The sequence below is a fragment of the Oncorhynchus nerka genome, linkage group LG4 (assembly GCF_034236695.1).
Source record: "Oncorhynchus nerka isolate Pitt River linkage group LG4, Oner_Uvic_2.0, whole genome shotgun sequence".
NCBI lineage: Eukaryota > Metazoa > Chordata > Actinopteri > Salmoniformes > Salmonidae > Oncorhynchus > Oncorhynchus nerka.
Genome location: NC_088399.1, coordinates 36,034,138 through 36,054,990, shown reverse-complemented (window position 1 = coordinate 36,054,990; position 20,853 = coordinate 36,034,138). Strand labels below are relative to the sequence as shown.

General features: G+C 41.7%; 1 protein-coding gene across 1 annotated transcript; it reads left to right on the top strand.

Moving 5' to 3' along the window:
- Positions 1 to 497: 497 nt before the first annotated feature.
- On the top strand, positions 498 to 20,599 carry LOC135571511 (BMP/retinoic acid-inducible neural-specific protein 1-like). Its single transcript, XM_065018105.1, has 4 exons — positions 498 to 525; positions 612 to 848; positions 6,125 to 6,347; positions 17,163 to 20,599. The coding sequence occupies exons 1-4, from the start codon at positions 498 to 500 to the stop codon at positions 18,301 to 18,303; spliced, it is 1,629 nt and encodes a 542-aa protein (XP_064874177.1). The 3' UTR covers positions 18,304 to 20,599.
- The last annotated feature ends 254 nt before the right edge of the window (positions 20,600 to 20,853 follow it).

The following is a 20,853-nucleotide window of genomic DNA, read 5'->3' as shown; positions in this document are numbered from 1 at the left end:
ACACACCTCCAGGCTGTGTATTGGCTGTTTGACCAAGAAGGAGAGCGATGGAGTGCTTCTTCAGATGACCTGGTCTCCACAATCATCAGACCTCAACCCAATTGAGATGGTTTGGGATGAGTTAGACCATAGAGTGAAGGAAAACCAGCCAACAAGTGCTCAGCATACGTGGGAACTCCTTCAAAACTGTTGGAAAATCATTCCTTCTGAAGCTGGTTGAGAGAATGGCAAGACTGTGCAAAGTTGTCATCAAGGCAAAGGGTGGCTACTTTGAAGAATCTCAAATATAAAATATATTTGGATTTATTTAACACTTTTTTGGTTACTACATGATTCTATATGTGTTATTTCCTAGCTTTTACGTCTTCACTATTATTCTACAATGTAGAAAAGTTCAAATAAAGAAAGACCCTTGAATGAGTAGGTGTGTCCAATCTTTTGACTGCTACTGAATATAGATTTTGAACCTGTATCTCAACATTTCTACACTGACACAGATGTACAGGTTAAACTTTCAGTTCAAATGCAATTTCATACTAACCTCCCTTTTCAAAACAGCATAACTGTGTTTTAGACATGTTTCTTATGAACCATTTCCCTTTGTGTTCCAGGTCTCCAGGTCATCTTTCCAGAGTACCTCCAGGAGAAGTTTGTCCAGTCAGCTCTGAGCTACATCATGTGTAACGGGGAGGGGGAGTACGTCTGCCGGAACAGCCAGTGTATCTGCATGTGTTCTGACGAGTACCCACAATGCAACTGTCCCATCACCGACATCCAGATCATGGAGAACACCCTGCTGGGACAGGCGGAGTCATGGGCAACCTCCTACAAGGACTTTGAGAACTCAGGTAAGCAGGGAAGGATATTTGATAGCAAATTCTAGATTACTGTAAGTCTTGTTAGTCTACTGTACAGTCTACCATAGTTTTGTTCGGCCATGTGTCTTCGTCCACAAACAATGGGGGTGCGGTAATCGAATTTGCTGTTGAGTACCTGTAACAGATTAATTAACATTATGCTTAATTATTTTGTTATTTTACCCCCTTAAACTATAAAGTTAAATAAAGTTTAAATAAAAATAAATAAAATAATAACTATATTCAATGAAATTTCAATCAAATGTATTTATAAAGCCCTTCTTACATCAGCTGATGTCACAAAGTGCTGTACAGAAACCCAGCCTAAAACCCCAAACAGCAAGCAATGCAGGTGTAGAAGCACAGTGGTTAGGAAAAACTTCCTAGAAAGTCCGGAACCTAGGAAGAAACCTAGAGAGGAACAAGGCTATGAGTGGTGGCCAGTCCTCTTCTGGCTGTGCCTGGTGGAGATTATAACAGAACATGGCCAAGATGTTCAAATGTTCATAGATGACCAGTAGGGTCAAATAATAATAATCACAGTGGTTGTAGAGGGTGCAACAGGTCAGCACCTCAGGAGTAAATGTCAGTTGGCTTTTCATAGCTGATCATTCAGAGTATCTCTACCACTCCTGCTGTCTTTAGAGAGTTGAAAACAGCAGGTCTGGGACAAGGTAGCATGTCCGGTGAACAGGTCAGGGTTCCATAGCCGCAGGCAGAACAGTTGAAACCGGAGCCCCAGCACAACCAGGTGGACTGGGGACAGAAAGGAAACATCAGGCCAGGAAGTCCTGAGGCATGGTCTTAGGACTCAGGTCCCCTCGAGAGAAAGAAAGAAAGAAAGAAAGAAAGAAAGAAAGAAAGAAAGAAAGAAAGAAAGAAAGAAAGAAAGGAGAGAGAGAGAAAAAAAGAGAGAGCATAATTAAATTCACACAGGACACCGGATAAGACAGGATAAATATTCCAGATATAACAGACTGACCCTAGCCCCCCAACACAAACTATTGCAGCATAAATACTGGAGCCTGAGACAGGAGGGATCGGGAGACACTGTGGCCCCGTCCAACGATACCCCCGGACAGAGCCAAACAGGCAGGATTTATCTTCTTGGTGACAGGGGGGCAGTATTGAGTAGCTTGGATGAATAAGACGCCCAGAGTAAACTGCCTGCTACTCTGTCCCAGATGCTAATATATGCATATTATTAGTAGTATTGGATAGAAAACACTCTGAAGTTTCTAAAACTGTTTGAATGATGTCTGTGAGTATAACAGAACTCATATGGCAGGCAAAAACCTGAGAAAAATCCAACCAGGAAGTGGGAAATCTGAGTTTTGTAGTTTTTCAACTCTTTGCCATTCCAATATACAGTGTAAATGGGGTCATATTGCACTTCCTAAAGCTTCCACTAGATGTCAACTGTCTTTAGAACATTGTTTCAGGCTTCTACTGTGAGGTGGGGGCGAATGAGAGGGGATTGAGCCAGGTGTCTGGCAGAGTGCCACAGGCTCTGAGGCACGGTCACGAGAGAGTTAGCTCTCGTTCCATTGCTTTTCTACAGACATAGGAATTCTCTGGTTGGAACATTATTTAACATTTATAATAAAAACATCCTAAATATTGATTCTATACTTAGTTTGACAAGTTTCTACGGGCTGTAATATAACCTTTTGAACTTTTCGTCCGACGTTCGGCTGGACCTGAACGTGCGTTTGGATTTGTTTTACCAAACGCACTAACAAAATAAGCTATTTGGACATGAATGATGAACTTTTTGAACAAATCAAACATTTCTCGTGGAACTAGGATTCCTGGGAATGCCTTCTGATGAAGATCATCAAAGGTAAGTGATTATTTATAATTCAATTTCTTACTAATGTTGACTAGACAATATGGCGGATATCTTTTTTGGCTGCTTTGTTGTCTGAACGCTGTACTCAGATTATTGCATGGTTTGCTTTTTCCGTAAAGATTTTTTGAAATTTGACACAGTGGTTGCATTAAGGAGAAGTATATCTCTAATTCCATGTATAACATTTGTATTTTCATCAACATTTATGATGAGTATTTCTCTGAATTGATGTGGCTCTCTGCACAATCACCGCATGTTTTAGAACTACTGAACGTAATGCGCCAATGTAAAATTAGATTTTTTATATAAATATGCACTTTATCGAGCAAAACATACATGTATTGTGTAACATGAGTCCTATGAGTGTCATCTGATGAAGATCATCAAAGGTTATTGATTCATTTTATCTTTATTTGTGCTTTTTGTGACTCCTCTCTTTGGCTGGAAAAAATGGCTGTCTTTTTCTGTGAGTTGGTGGTGACCTAACATAATCGTTTGTGGTGCTTTAGATGTAAAGCATTTTTTAAATCAGACACTGTGGCTGGATTAGCGAGAATTGTATCTTTAAAATGGTGTAAAATACTTGCATGCCTGAGGAATTTTAATTATGACATTTTTGTCGTTTCGAATTTGGCGCCCTGCACTTTCACAGGCTGTTGGCGACCGTTCCACATATCCCAGAGAGCTTAACCCCACCCACTTTGCAAAAGCATAGCTCCCACACCACTAGAGGGATATCTTCAACCACCAACTTACTATCCTGAGACAAGGCCGAGTATAGCCCACGAAGATCTCCCCCACGGCACGAAACCAAGGGGGGCGCCAACCCGGAAAGGAAGCTCACATCAGTGACTCAACCTACTCAAGTGACGCACCCATGCCATGCCCACGAAGATCTCCCCCACGACACGAAACCAAGGGGGGCGCCAACCCGGAAAGGAAGCTCACATCAGTGACTCAACCTACTCAATGCTTCGTAGCCCCAGAAATGTCCAGGAACTTGCAGGTGCCTTGGTGGAAGAGTGGGGTAACATCTCACAACAAGAACTGGAAAATCAGATGCAGTCCTTGAGGAGGAGATGCACTGGAGTACTTAATGCAGCTAGTGGCCACACCAGATACTGACTGTTACTTTTGATTTTGACTCCCCCCCTTTGTTCAGGGACACATTATTTAATTAATGTTAGTCACATGTCTGTGGAACATGTTCAGTTTTTGTCTCAGTTGTTGAATCTTGTTATGTTCATACAAATATTTACAAATTATAAGTTAGTTGAAAATTAACACAGTTAACAATGAGAGGACGTTTCTTTTTGTGCTGGGTTTATTATTAAAAAACTTGAGTGTCTCCCTTGATCCCAAGTCCTGGCAGAGTTGTGCAGACTCAGGGCAACTGAGCCCTGGAGGAGTACGCAGATTTAAAGAGGAGTGTCACTTGCTTTCTAATGATGATGATCTTTTCGTCAAAGAAGTTCATGAATTTATCACTGCTGAAGTGAAAGCCATCCTCTCTTGGGGAATGCTGTTTTCTTTAGTTAGCTTTAGTTAGCTTTATCAAAAATACATTTTGGATTGTTCTTATTTTTCTCAATTAAGTTGGAAAAATAGGATGATCGAGCAGCAGTAAGGGCTCTTCGATACTGCACGGTACTGTCTTTCCAAGCTGGTCGGAAGACTTCGTTTGGTGTGGCAGAATTTCAGTTCCAATTTTCTAGAAGCTTGCTTCAGAGCTCGGGTATTTTCTGTGTACCAGGGAGCTAGTTTCTTATGACAAATGTTTTTTTGTTTTTAGGAGTGCGACAGCATCTAGGGTATTACGCAAGGTTAAATTGAGTTCCTCATTTAGGTAGTTATTCCTAATGTAAAAGCAGAAAAAAAGGTAACATTTTTGCCTAACACTTTCTCTCGCTGAACTTCTAACACGAGTGGGGCGGGCGTGGCTTCTTGGTAGTGATCGCAAGAGCAGCTGCTCACCGATTTGACAGCTCCAACACAGTTCCCCCTCTGACACCGCCAAAACATCTGCTATGCATGTATATGCTATGGCCGGTTAAGGCTTGATCTGATTGAATCTAGGCCTAAGAAAGCAATAAAGAGGGATGCAAATGATAAGGATATCCCATGATTTAGCTCCTTTCTTGGCTTCCGTCACTGGTTTCCGTCTCTGGAGAGGGCAGTTATGACTGTACGTTTGCATATAGACCTCAGCTAGGCATTAATGGCCGATCTGTCATTCAGTAGAACAGAAGCAGGTCTTTACAGCATCCAATATCCACATAAAACAGTGGTATAATGTTATATCCACTAACAGTAAGCTCTAAATTCATACTGTCAGCTGGTTTTTATCGGGCGTGTCTGCATTTTACGTGAGTCACCTTCTACACCTTCTACGATAACTTCTTGAAGCCAATCTGCAATAAAGTGGGGATGAATAATTCAAGGGCCCATTGGAACATCTTCTGTTTTAGAAAAAGTCTCCAGGAGTTAATCGTAAACAGTCAATTCTCTCTACCACCTCAGCCAGGTTTCACTAAGCACGCCACAGGCTAAATGGGTGTGAGGATATATTGTCATTCAGTCAGATAGGGAAGCCACACACTATGCAATCAGTACAGCCTCCTGCATGAACCAAAGGTTGAAACGATAACTTCTGTTGATACAGCTTGCAAAATTGAACATGTGCCCTTCAAAACAGATGTCATCATTATAAAACAGTTACAATCAAAACGCTATCTGCATTGTTTCAGTTGGAGAAACCCTATCAACAAACCACCATATTCCAAATGCCTAGCGAATGACCCACATTGCTGACAGTTATTTCTGGCCAAACACTCAGTCACATCACCAAGCATCCCCTGTCTCATCCCCTACTGATCAAGTCAGAATAGTGAAGTACAGAGAAGGCTGGTTACTCCCAAAGGGAGTCGCTCAGTATCCACCTGACAGGGTTCGTACTTATATATTATTAACAAGTAATAAAAGGAGCCAAATAAAACCTGACAGCCATATATATATATATATATATATATATATATATATATATTTATATATTATAGAGGACACACAAAATGAGTTTGAGTCGCTCAAGGTCATTGGCTGCAATGAATCCACTGAAGAGATTTCCAAGATGAAGTGCCTAGACATTTTTAAAACAAGGGTAGAAAACGGTGGATTCATATTCATCGAGAGTATTTTAGTTTGAGCAGATGTTATCAACATGATAAATGCCAATGGTATTTTGAGAGCTTAATTCAAGGCATGTAATGCATCATGATTCCACTTAAGCTTCAGTTGAAACCCATGAGAACTGTAAGAAAAGATGACTGACCCAAAGTTGCACTGACAACAGACAGTCTTTTTTTGTTTCCCTCAATATCTCTTACTCACCCTCCCTCCCTCTCTCTCCCTCCTCCAGACGAGTTTAAGTCATTCCTGAAGAGGCTGCCCTCCACCCACTTCCTGCCGGTCAGCAGTGTCCACCTCCTCTGGGGCAGTGACTGGGACCTGCAGGCCCGCTACCGCCTGCTCCAGAGCTCCCTGGAGACCCAGAGGCTCAAGATCCAGCGCACTGCCCGCAAGCTCTTTGGCCTCAGCATCCGCTGCCACCACAACCCCAACCACCAGATGCCTAGGGAGAGGTGGGTCTCAGAAGCAGTAAAAAGGCATTATGTAACCCTTATAATGCTGCATTGTTTTGGATAATATAGCATTTTGATGCTGATGTTGTGGAACACGGTACCACTCAAGGGTGTTTTCACATATAGTCAGAGATAAACTGCAACATAGGTAGAGGTAGAGGAGTTTCAGTATTTTATTTCAGTGCTGCCTGTTGAAGTACTGTATGTGAATACTGTATGTGATGCATTTTGGCTTTGAATTTGCTGGCTGCTATAGTTTTCTGTCCATAAAATCATGTAAACACCCAATGAACCCCAGTCCTACCTAGTATTTCACTATTCAGGATGAAAGATTATCTAACCGTGGGAGATCTCTGGACAGGTCAGTGCACAATGTGCCATCACCTACTGTGACTACAGACAGCACGTGTTGCTGCAGACATGGCACTGTGCTATGCTGTCTGAAATGGAGTCATTCATTCCACCCCTATAATGCCTGGGGTGTAGTGGAGGAAGGAGTCACACGCAGGAGACAGAGAGTTCAGAGTAGCGCTACTACTTTTTTCACCAACCAGGTGAAAGCAGACACCACTCAAAACAAATGCCCCAAAAACACAGGGGAACTAAACAGTCCCAAAAACAACTCACGTACACGAACAACTGTGACTTACAGGCGTGTATAATGAGTACACATAAAACAATCCCGCACACACAGCAGGTGGGCCGGCTGGCTAATAAAGCCCAACTAATAAACCTAATTAACAACAGGCGTAACTAATAAACAGACAAGGAGGGGGAGGAAAAGGTCAGTGGCAGCTAGTAGGCCGGTGACGACGACCGCCGAGCGCCACCCGAACAGGAAGGGGAGCCACCTTCGGTAGGAGTCGTGACAACCCCAAAATATACCAGACAACATGGGCTGAAATAACACACTAAATGCTTGACGTTAAAATATCCCAAAATGTGAGCTTGGATGAATGTCAATATACAAATAGAAAGAGAAAATCCACAAAATGTATGTTTTTGTGGTTAAGGAACAAGCAGCTGTCAACTGTCACTCAGGTAGAAGGAACACACCCACGCTCGGATGCATGCTTTGGCAAAGGGTTTGTTCGAAGGGTTTATCAAAGCAGTACATACCTCCGTGCTCGGCAGAGCACACATCAAGGATGCCTGATGGCACTGTGAAGAGAAACTGTTTGTTTATTCATTTCTGTACTGTGTGTGTGTGTGTGTGTGTGTGTGTGTGTGTGTGTGTGTGTGTGTGTGTGTGTGTGTGTGTGTGTGTGTGTGCGTGTCTGTGAATTATTGTGTGTCTGTGTGTGTATGTTTGCGTGTGCGCATGCATCCGTGGAAGTAAGAGATGCACTGTGTCAATAGGCATAATTTCCTTCAGACCAGTAGCCACATCCATGTTTCTCTTTGATACCACCAATACAGCATAAACTAGACATAGTGATACTACTGTTTGTATCATGTTTTCTCTGGAGACATACAGTACACAGGGCTGATATGATGAATTAGTCCCTTGCTGTTGGGCTTAGTTCATATACATAAATAACTGGTTTAACAATTTGTTTTTATATTCAAGCACACATATTAGCAGGTAGGCTGTGCACTCCCACAGCTTTGAGTATAAGTTAAGGTGAAATCTTGTTCTGAATTTCATCTAAATCTGTATGCAATGTAGTGCAATGCAACTCTATTTAAAAAGCACACAAATCCACACCAGGACCAGTACATCCAGCACTGGTAGAGGCAGCAGTAGACCTTGTTGTCCTGCTGCTCAGAATTGAACTGAGGGCCCAGCCTCTCTGGTGGCATGGCCTTTGCCCTGAAGGGCCGAGTTGGAGAGAGAAAAGACTGCCTGTTACAACCAAGCAAGCCCTTCTACTGATCTACTGCCCGCTGACGGGACACAAGTCTATAATAATAGGGAGCAAGGCTGCTGTAGTCCCCCTCGGACTCCGGTAGTGGAGAGCCTAGGACAACTGCAGTAACAATATTAACAATATTAGTCCAGTCTCTCCACAGTGTGACCCTACTGTGGAAGGCTACTTGGCTCCAGACCTGCAGGGGGAAACCCAGGGAGGACTTTGATTGTTGTGGCTTGACCTCTGTCTGCTCCCTATAGTCTAATTGATCATCTTAAGGATCTGACCCTTTTTTCAATTTTCGCCTAAAATGACATACCCAAATCTAACTGCCTGTAGCTCAGGACCTGAAGCAAGGATATGCATATTTTTGATCGCATTTGAAAGGACACTTTGACATTTGTGGAAATGTGAAATTAATGTAGGGGAATATAGCACATTACAACTGGTAAAAGATAATGTAAAGGAAAACAAATGCGTCTTTGAAATGCAAGAGAAAGGCCAATATATGACTTAGGAATCTACGCGGAATTTAGATTTTGGCCACTAGATGGCAACAATGTATGTGCAAAGCTTTAGACTAATCCAATGAACCATTGGAGTTCTATTCGAAATGTTGTATAAAGACTGCACAAATGTGCCTAACTGGTTTATTAATACATTTTCAAGTTCATGACTGTGCACTCTCCTCAAATAATAACATGGTATTCTTTCACTGTAATAGCTACTGTAATTTGGACAGGAAGTTAAATTAACAAGAATGTAAGCTTTCTGCCCATATCAGATATGTCTATATCCTTGGAAATGTTCTTGTTACTTACAGCCTCATGCTAATCACATTAGCCTATGTTAGCTCAACCGTCCTGCGGAGGGGACACCGATCCTGTAGAGGTTTTAAATCTCTACCAATAATCACTGTTACACAATCCACAGGCAATCTACACGCATAGCTGGACCGTACCCTTTTAAACATTGATGGTGTTTTTGCAGGGATAATGAGTAGAATATTCAAAGCAGCACAGAGTAGAGCTTCATCGTCGGTTTCTTTTTAGCATGCTGTGGTACTGGATGTACTGCAGAACTAGGATCATGAGATTTTGTGTTTTACTGTGAGCCACTACGTTTTTCCTGGTCAGATCTCATGGTCAAGAAATACTCCTGGCCCTCTGCATAAACAAATGACTACACAACCACGAACCATGTGCGTAAGTCATATTTTCATAGGCTTAAGCTTGAGCTACAGTGAAGGATGGTGTTTGCTTATTTAAGCCTGGTTGCCATTTCATGGACACATACGCCATATCTCTAAGATAAATGTGTTATTCCATCAAAGAACTGACTGTAATTAAATGAGCAACCAAAGCGTGGCGTCCGTCTCCACATATGAAAGGCCTCAGATAAGTCTCTGTCCCTCAGTGATGGCTAGCTCTAATTGCAGTCATTTGTCATTTAAGTCATTCAGCAGAAGCTCTTATCAAAAGCAACTTACAATATTGAGTGCATGCATTTCCATACTGGGCCACTGTGGGAATCAAACCCACAATGCTGGTACCATAAGCAGCAGTTTCTACCAACTGAGCCACACTGTACCTCATCAGCCTGGAGCTGTTAGCCTGGAGGTGGAATGAGCTCACATTAGAAAAACATGAGATGTGTTACGAGGTAAAAACAATATGTTTTTAATGGTAACCAATATCAAATAGCATAACTCCCGACCAAATAATCGGCATCTGTGTCTATGTATCAAAGTAATTATCCTTAGACAGACTTTAGCATGTTTACCGACTTTGACAGGGTTATGGATGTTAAGATACACTACATGACCAAAAGAATGTGGACACCTGCTCGTAGAACATCTACTTCCAAAATCATGGGCATTAATATGGAGTTGGTCCTCCTATGCTCTTACAACAGCCTCCACTCTTCTGGGAAGGCTTTCCACTAGATGTTGGAACATTGCTGAAGGGACTTGCTTCCATTCAGCCACAAGAACATAAGTGAGGTCGGACACTGATGTTGGGCGATTAGGCCTGGCTCACAGTTGGTGTTCCAATTCATCCCAAAGGTATTCGATGGGGTGAGGTCAGGGCTCTGTGCAGGCCAGTCAAGTTCTTCCACACCAATCTTGACAAACCATTTCTGTATGGACCTCACTTTGTGCATGGGGGCGTTGTTATGCTGAAACAGGAAAGGGCTTTCCACAAAATCGTCTAGAATGTCATTGTAGCGTTAAGATTTCCCCTCATAGGAACTAAGTGGCCTAGCCCGAACCATGAAAAACAGCCCCAGACCATTATTCCTCCAAAATGTACAGTTGGCACTACTTTGAGCAGGTAGCGTTCTCCTGAGAACCGCCAAACCCAGATTCGTTCATCAGATTGCAAGATGGTGAAGCTTGATTCATCACTCCAGAGAACGCGTTTCCACTGCTCCAGAGTCCAATGGCGGTGAGCTTTACATCACTCCAGCCGACGCTTGGCATTGCGCATGGTGATTTTAGGCCTGTGTGCGGCTGCTCGGCCACACATAACCAGAAACCAGAAAGCCAAATCCGCTCATTTGAAGGGGTGTCCATATACTTTTGCATATGTAGTGCATGTCTGGTACATAATAACTCCCTTACGTAAGAACTTCTATCAGTAATGAAATCACAGGCTATTTTTTAGGAAAATTATGTCATTAAATCATCAGTATCGTCAAATATATATCCTTCTCTGTATCTCTCTTTCTCTCTGTATGCTGTACCTCCCTCTCTCTTGTATTTCTCTCATTTTATCCTTCTCTCTTTCTTCTTCACTCATTCCCCTACACAGAAGGGGACTTGTGAGCTGTCTGATGCCCCGTTAGATTGTGCTGTGATTCGCGAAAACAAACAGCATTCATTCCCACTAATTTCCAACTCATCCCCTGTGGAAAACTCAACCCAGTCACTTGTTTTGGAGGGAAATTAATAAGGAAAAATACAACTACCAGCATGATGCGCTCAAACTGCATATTGTGGAAAGCAGTTATTTGATGGAACATATTTTACCCCCCTTTTTCAGACAGTGGAGGCTTCTCAGAGGAGGAAGGGGAGGATCATCCTCCCAGTGAATTTCATAAAAATAAAAATAGTGAAAGATTCAAAAGTAAACTTTTTTAAATAAAAATATACTAAATATATTCACATCACCAAATAATTGATTAAAACAAACTGTTTTGCAATGAAGGTCTGCAGTAGACTCAACAGCACTCTGTAGAGTAGCACAATGGTGTAGCCAGAGGACAGCTAGTTTCCGTCCTCCTCTGGGTATATTGATTTCTATACAAAACCTATGAGGCTCATGGTTCTCGCCCCCTTCCATATAATTACACAGTAATTATGACGAGTTCCGCAGGATGTTTTCCAACCTATCAGAGCTATTGCAGCATGAACTGACATGTTGTCCACCCAATCAAAGTATCAGAGAATGAATCTAGTACTGAAAGCATAAGCTACAGTTAGCTAACACTGCAGTACATGAAATGTGGTTAGTAGTTGACTCAAAGAGAGAGAAAGACAATAATTGAACAGTTTTGAACAAATTAATTTTTCAAAAATAAAGGAGAAGCAAGAGAGAGAGATGTATTTTGTTGCATTTGTTTCACTTTCACCTACTTAACTAGCGAATGCAGCTAGCTAGTTTAGCCTACTCAAACACCAGCCTCAAACAGAGAGGGATGGTAAGTTAGCTAGCTGGCTAAGGCTATCCAAAACTGGAACTTTTCCATGTCAAGGTAAACAAATCAAATCAAATGTATTTACATAGCCCTTCTTACATCAGCTGATAACTCAAAGTGCTGTACAGAAACCCAGCCTAAAACCCCAAACAGCAAGCAATGCAGGTGTAGAAGCACGGTGGCTTGGAAAATGTCAGAAACGTAGGAAGAAACGTAGAGAGGAACCAGGCTATGAGGGGTGGCCAGTCCTCTTCTGGCTGTGCCGGGTGGAGATTATAACAGAACATGGCCAAGATGTTCAAATGTTCATAAATGACCAGTATGGTCAAATAATACTAATCACAGTAGTTGTCGAGGTTGCAGCAAGTCAGCACCTCAGGAGTAAATGTCAGTTGGCTTTTTATAGCCGATAATTTTTAAGAGCATCTCTACCGCTCATGATGTCTCTAGAGAGTTGAAAACAGCAGGTCTGGGACAGGTAGCAAATCCGTTGAACGGGTCAGGGTTCCATAGCCGCAGGCAGAACAGTTGAAACTGGAGCAGCAGCACGGCCAGGTGGACTGGGGACAGCAAGGAGTCATCATGCCAGGTAGTCCTGAGGCATGGTCCTAGGGCTCAGGTCCTCTGAGAGAGAGAAAGAAAGAGAGAGAGAGAGAGAGCATACTTACATTCCCACAGGACACCGGATAAGATAGGAGACGTACTACAGATATAACAAACTGACCCTAGTCAGTGACTCAACCTACTCAAGTGAAGCACCCCTCCTAGGGTCGGCATGAAAGAGCACCAGTAAGCCAGTGACTCAGCCCCTGTAATAGGGTTAGAGGCAGAGAATCCCAGTGGAGAGAGGGGAACCGGCCAAGCAGAGACAGCAAGGGCGGTTCGTTGCTCCAGAGCCTTTCCATTCACCTTCACACTTCTGGGCCAGTCTACACTCAATCATAGGAACCACTGAAGAGATGAGTCATCAGTAAAGACTTAAAGGTTGAAACCTAGTCTGCGTCTCTCACATGGGTAGGCAGACCATTCCATAAAAATGGAGCTCTATAGGAGAAAGCCCTGCCTCTAGCTGTTTGCTTAGAAATTCTAGGGACAATTAGGAGGCCTGCGTCTTGTGACCATAGCATACGTGTAGGTATGTACAGCAGGACCAAATCCGAGAGATTGGGTAGGATCAAGCCCATGTAATGCTTTGTAGGTTAGCAGTAAAACCTTGAAATCAGCCCTTGCCTTAACGGGAAGCCAGTGTAGGGAGGCTAGCACTGGAGTAATATGATCACATTTTTTGGTTCTAGTCAGGATTCTAGCAGCCGTATTTAGCACTAACTGAAGTTTACTTAGTGCTTTATCTGGGTTGCCGGAAAGTAGAGCATTGCAGTAGTCTAACCTAGAAGTAACAAAAGCATGGATACATTTTTCTGCATCATTTTTGGACAGAAAGTTTCTGATTTTTGCAATGTTACGTAGATGGAAAAAAGCTGTCCTTGAAACAGTCTCGATATGTTTGTCAAAAGAGAGATCAGGGTCCAGAGTAATGCAGAGGTCCTTCACAGTTTTATTTGAGACGATTGTACAACCATCAAGATGAATTGTCAAATTCAACAGAAGATCTCTTTGTTTCTTGGGACCTAGATCTAGCATCTCTGTTTTGTCCGAGTTTAAAAGTAGAAAGTTTGCAGCCATCCACTTCCTTATGTCTGAAACACAGGCTTCTAGCGAGGGCAATGTTGGGGCTTCACCATGTTTCATCGAAATGTACAGCTGTGTGTCATCCGCATAGCAGTGAAAGTTAACATTATGTTTTCGAATGACATCCCCAAGAGGTAAAATATATAGTGAAAACAATAGTGGTCCTAAAATGGAACCTTGTGGAACACCGAAATTTACAGTTGATTTGTCAGAGGTCAAATTCACGAGACAAACAGATATCTTTTCAACAAGATCTTTTCGATAAGATCTAAACCAGGCCAGAACTTGTCCGTGAAGACCAATTTGGGTTTCCAATCTCTCCAAAAGAATGTGGTGATTGACGGTATCAAAAGCAGCACTAAGGTCTAGGAGCACAAGGACAGATGCAGAGCCTTGGTCTGATGCCATTAAAAGGTAATTTACTTTTAGTGAGTTTGGTACACACCCGGTGGATAGAGAGCCATTTATTATGTTCAACATAGGAGGGCCAAGCACAGGAAGCAGCTCCTTCAGTAGTTTAGTTGGAATAGGGTCCAGTATGCAGCTTGAAGGTTTAGAGGCCATGATTATTTTCATCAATGTGTCAAGTGATTAAGTGCTAAAACACTTGAGTGTCTCTCTTGAATCTAGGTCCTGTCAGAGTTGTGCAGACTCAGGACAACTGAGCTTTGGAGGAATACGCAGATTTAAAGAGGAGCCCGTAATTTGCTTTCTAATGATCATGATCTTTTCCTCAAAGATGTTCATGAATTTATTACTGCTGAAGTCAAAGCCATCCTCACTTGGGGAATGCTGCTTTTTAGTTTTCTGTGTGACAGTATCAAAAATACATTTCGGATTGTTCTTTTTTTCCTCAATTAAGTTGGAAAAATAGGATGATCGAGCAGCAGTGAGGGCTCTGCTTTATTTTAATTTATTTTAATTTTATTTTTTAATCTTTTGGTTGTTTTAATTTATTGTCACTGGGGCCTGACGGTGTAACTGGCTGTACACTATACTGCAAAATTGTATCTAGTAGCTATGTTGACTCTGAGTTAGCTAATGTGGTGACAACAATGTAAGATGTGTATAGCATTTAGTGGTTATGATATGAAGGCTTGACTTGGAAAGTTTTTTTCGCCTGGTCAAAGACAGCTGTTGTGTTGTGCACTGAACTTCACAAGCGAAGGGAAAAGGTGAGAGGAGGACAGCGCGTAGATGCGAGAAGGAATCATTCAACGAGCAAAGTGATCATGCTGTTTGTTTGTGGCTGCTATTAAAGTGAACTGTGTGTGGGCTAATGGGGTGTATTCATTACGACAAATTCTGTTGAAAAACATTTCTTAAAGTGAAGCAAACGGAATGAAACGAGGATATACAAATTTGTCCAATAGAAACTCTCCCCCCAAAAAACCTCCTCCGTATTCTTAAACGGCACCGACCACACACACACAAAACTCCAGTTATTGACAATGAATTCAAGGGGGGATATATGGAATAATATGAGTATGCCTGCCTCTCATATGTAAATGATTATATAATAAAACTAATAGGAATGGTTCAATCTTTGTGGCGTAAACGTCTGCAAAATATTTTAAATGTATTTCTTTTTTTCATTTGTGATAATGCGTAGAATCCGTAGATTATGCAGCAAAATATTTCTCAATAGTCCAATAAGTATCCGAATGCAGGAAAAAGGAAGACTAGGGCCTTATACCTCAAGTTTTGCGTCAATGCCAGAAGAAAAGGGTTGTCCCCATAGGAGAACTCTTTTTGATTCCACATGGAACCCAAAACAAAATTGTTTTAACCTTTATTTTACTAGGCAAGTCAGTTATGAACAAAATCTTATTTTCAATGATGGCCTAGGAACAGTTGGTTAACTGCCTGTTCAGGGGCAGAACGACAGATTTGTACCTTGTCACCTCGGGGGTTTGAACTTGCAACCTTCCGGTTACTAATCCAACGCTCTAACCACTAGGCTACCCTGCCGCCCCTCTTATACTGGGAACCAAAAATGGTTCTTCAAAGGGTTCTCCTATGGGGACAGTCGAATAACCCTTTTAGTATCTCAATATAACCTTTTTTTCTTAGTGTATTGTGTTCTCTGAAGCTTTGGAGACAAGTTTGTCAAAATGGTGTTCTGTACAGTTTATCCTTGCTACAAACATAATTGAAAACCTGTCTATAAGTTTTGTCTGTCAACTTTGTTTGTTTAGTCATGGAACATTTATCAATCTCCTCTGTGAAACATTCAAGATTCCTCTCAAGATTCAAGATGCTCTTACATGAGCACTGGAACCTATTTTACAGTCCAACACAATGGCCATTGGCTTTGTCTTTATGTCCTGTAGAGATAAGAGCGGGATGAATTTGTGGCCGTCAACAAAAGCATTATTTTCTCAAAGTGCATAGTAGGGTCAATGTTGCGGGACATGCATTCAGCCTTGTCTTTGTTATTTCATAATGTTACTCTTATCCTTGGATACTCCTCAGTTAAGGGGAACACAAAGAGATAGGGACTTTTATCTGGGTAGGACTGAAAATATATGCAGACATTATGAAGACTGCCTTATAAGTACATCTGCTTTTTGTCAGTTTAATCAGTGTTCGCAAAGTAATGGATTCAGGTTGATGCAAGAATTGCTAAGTAAAGACACTGCAAAGATGAAAATGTTAAATGGATTCAAATATATTTTCTCAGATCTGAACTTAATTTGTTCATAATCAGTGCTAACTCAAAGTAAAACTTTCCAATCATGTATCCATACAGCTAAAGCAGTTTTCACTTTTTGGAATCTGTCTCATTATAATTGTACATTAATCCTCAAATCCTCATATCCTTCAACCTATTTCACATCCCAGAGGAGAAAAAGTAGTTTGAGTCTGAAGAGTGTTTCCTCCTCCCCTTCCCATGCCCTACCCATGGTTCATTTTGGGATGGCTTGGGGCTCCCTGGCCTTTCAAGCACCAGGTCATCCGTCGTTGTTACCATGCCGGTTCATTAGCATATCAGGCTAACCTTTAGCTCATCCTCTCAATCCTCTCCTAGAAATCAGGATTCTGGATTCACCCTCATCTCACAGTCTCCCAGTAGAGCGTTTCAGTACTGTCAAGTTGACAGAAAGGGATGCCTGAGGGAGAATAAGAGACGCGTTTTGCATAGGAAATAATGCTGCCATCCCACATGAAGGAAATAAAGGAACTCCGTCTTTGAGGAATACATTATCCCCTCCAATGACTACACCCTTACAAACAGTACCAGGCTGTGGCAGTGACAGTGGAATTTAATCCTCAGACTTTAACACTGAGTTTGTGCTTGCTAAACAGTCATTAATAATGGTGCATTTGTTTTATCCCTGTATCTCCCCTCCCATTGTTGTATTTTCCCTGTCGGTCACTCTGGCTCTGACACTCTGTTTCTTCTTCTCCTCCTTTCTTCTTCTGCTCCTTTCTTTTCTTTCTTTCTTTCTTTCTTTCTTTCTTTCTTTCTTTCTTTCTTTCTTTCTTTTTCTTTCTTTCTTTTTCTTTCTTTCTTTCTTTCTTTCTTTCTTTCCACTTACTTCCATTATCTTTCTCTCTATCCATTCTCCAGGTCTGTGATGCAGTGGCTAAACAGGGTCCAGTCCTTCCTCTACTGCAATGAGAATGGTTTCTGGGGGACCTTCCTGGAGAGCCAGAGGACGTGCGTGTGCCACACGGGTGTCACCCTATGCCAGAGACCCATCCCATGTATCATCGGGGGCAACAACAGCTGTGCCATGTGCAGCCTGGCCAACATCTCGCAGTGCGGCTCCTGCAATAAGGGCTACAAGCTGTACAGAGGTCGCTGTGAGCCCCAGAACGTGGACTCTGAGCGCAGCGAGCAGTTCATCAGCTTCGAGACCGACCTGGACTTCCAGGACCTGGAGCTCAAGTACTTGCTCCAGAAGATGGACTCGCGTCTCTACATCCACACCACCTTCATAAGCAACGAGATCCGCCTGGAGACATTCTTCGACCCACGGTGGCGCAAGCGCATGTCCCTGACCCTGAAGAGCAACAAGAACCGGATGGACTACCTCCACATGATCAACGGACTGTCCATGAAGATCTGCCAGATGCGCAACAGCAGCATTGACCCCATGTTCTTTGTTTACGTTAACCCGTTCAGCGGCAGCCACTCGGAGGGTTGGAGCATGCCCTTTGGCGAGCACGGCTACCCGCGCTGGGAGAAAACAAGGCTGGGGAACTCCCAGTGCTTCAACTGGACCCTGCTGCTAGGCAACCGTTGGAAGACGTTCTTTGAGACAGTACACATCTACCTACGAAGCCGAGCCAAGGTGCCCACCGGGCTGCGCAACGATACGGGCCACGGTCCCGTCGACTTGTCCGATCCTAACAAGCGCCAGATCTACATCAAGATCTCTGACATCCAGGTGTTTGGCTACAGCTTGCGCTTCAACGCTGACCTGCTCCGTAGCGCCGTGCAGCAGGTGAACCAGTCGTACACACAGGGGACTCAGTTTTACTCCTCCTCCTCTGTCATGCTCTTGCTACTGGACATTAGGGAGCGGATTAACCGCCTGGCCCCTCCAGTGGCGCCCGGGAAACCCCAGCTGGACCTGTTTTCATGTATGCTGAAGCACAGGCTCAAGCTGAACAACAGCGAGATGATCCGGGTCAACCATGCCTTGGACATGTACAACACAGAGATACTGAAACAATCAGATCACCTGACTACCAAACTCTGCTGAGATACAGTAAACAAACAAACAAAAAGAAGATCAAACAGATACTAAAAATATAACTGTTTGGGAATATTCCTTTTTATTTACTTATCTCTTTTTTTCTTTTTGGACCTTTTTGTTCTGCCTTTTGATGTAATATTAACAACTTTGTAAGTGTAATTGTTAAAGAGAAATCCAAAACATTGATGAAGCCTTTTAGTTGGATAAAGAAGAAGATTCATAGAAACCACTTAAAAGACTGTACCATATTTGTCCCAGCATGTCTCTCATTTCCTAAAATAGCATAAAAAGAGAATAAGAAAAAAATGTATCCATCTTCTGGTGACAAAGAGGCCTTTATTTTACTCTAAGGGAACAAAGGTTATATCTGAAACTGCCATTCTTTACTAAGTTCAACCTTTTTAGTCACATTAGGGCAGACCAGATATCATCCTTTTATTTCAGTGAATATGCTTTATCAACAAACAAAATATTACAAATATGTAACAGGACAGTTTAATACAGTATGAAGGCATTTATACATTTTAAGGGTTAAATAACCTAGCAAACTGTAAGCTGTAAGCGTTAGCTATATATTCTCTTTGAAAAATTGATAATCCATGACAAGTCTGCATACCGTTCTTTGTGTAGTAAGGTATAAGGCAGCGGATAGTCATTTCATGTCAAATAACGGAAGCCAGCTGTTTATATACTGTATGTGTATACCTTTATTTCGCCTGATGCTTATTGATGTTCGTTAATTGATTGTGTCATTTGAGAGCGAGTGAATCCAGACAAAGCTAAAAACTTGTCTTTAGGCACTTACCTCCCATGTTTGAAATTCTACCTGCATTTCCCATGAGGTGGTTTCTTCTGGTGCCTGAGTATATATTGTGGTCTGAAGATGAACAATCAATGCTACTTCGTACAGCTTTGCAAAATGTACACCTTGTGACTGCTGATGTGTCAAGCTTTACGGCACATGGATCATTCACGTACATCTGCAACAGACACCATAAAAGCCATACATTTCCCTGAGTACACATAAGACATGGAAAAGCACCCCATACATTTCCCTGAGTACACATAAGACATGGAAAAGCACCCCACACATTTCCCTGAGTACACATAAGACATGGAAAAGCACCCCATACATTTTTCAAAAACATGAAAAATGTCCCATTTGTGTTTTTTATGTAGTTGTTATTCCCCCCCCTCCCCCCCCAATTAATTTAAAATGGAGGACAGCACAGTGGACAAAGAGAGTATATTCTGTGGAATTATGGGATGACATTGTAAGGTCATTGGATTTCTGTTAAAGAGAGTGAACCCAGATGAGAAACAGATGAGAAATATAAAAGCTTCAAATACTTCTGTTGATTTTAATCTTTATTTTCTTAATGCCACGTTGGATCTTAACTGTCTATAATGACCATGCAAAACAGATTTTAACCCTCAGAAACAAGGTTGTTTAATATTTCTAGTCATACTTTATTGAAAGCACCGGCATGAAATATGTTTATAGCTATATATAGCTACAGAATTTAACATAATGTCAAACGTCATACTATCTCAGAAGTATCAAAGAACACTACCTATATTATTATTAAGTGCCTGTTACCTATCCCTTTCAAATACTTAGAGGAGGGAAATTGCTCTTAGTTTAGTTACAGTACAAACATTAAAATACAAGATAGACATTCAAAGGAATTTAGCAACTCAGACCACATCAATGCAGATCTGTTGCTCATCTCATCCTGAGATACATGTTTTCTACCTAAAGGCCGGCTGGTTTGTGCATGTGGGAAAATTAACCATCAGTAAGAGATTGAAGTCTCAATTTCCTGACACTGTCTCTCCTATGTACATTATACCTGTAAATAGAAACGTTGTGTTGTAATAGTTATAACATCAAAGACAACATGAATTATAGTAATTTCAAGAGAACAAAAGAGGCCATTATTACTGAGAATAACCACAATTACTGTTGGTGTACCTTGCACAAATTACAATTACACTCCATTCTCAAGTTATTTACTTCATTATGAATCTCAGAGAGGGATGGTAATTTCTGACTGTTTTGATCAAAGTATATGAAATATACAATATGAAATGAGTTAGTTTTGACCACTGCATACATGAAACAAGCACACATTAGCTCTATCAGCATAACATCACTGCAATGTTCCATGGATACATTTGAAGATACAGCTCCTAATACCTTGCATATGTAATTTTTGCTGTTATGTTGAAATCATTATATCAGCTTATTACAAATGAATGTTTCATATAATAATCTATTTCTCATTAAAAGGCTATATTTAATATGAAGAGCAATGTTTGTCTTTACCGAAACACTGGACAGTAGTCACAATAGATGGGATATAGTCAAGGTTGTAATTTCTGTCATTGGACATTGCTTTGTTTACAGAGAAAAATGCCATGCGTTTTGCTTTCAATGAGGCCCAGACCAACCCTAAAAAGTAAATGTTCATGTAAACCGAGAGACAACAGCAGCAGGGTGGATTAGCATTTATTTCTTTATTCAAAACGTCCTGTTTAGTTCTCACAACAACA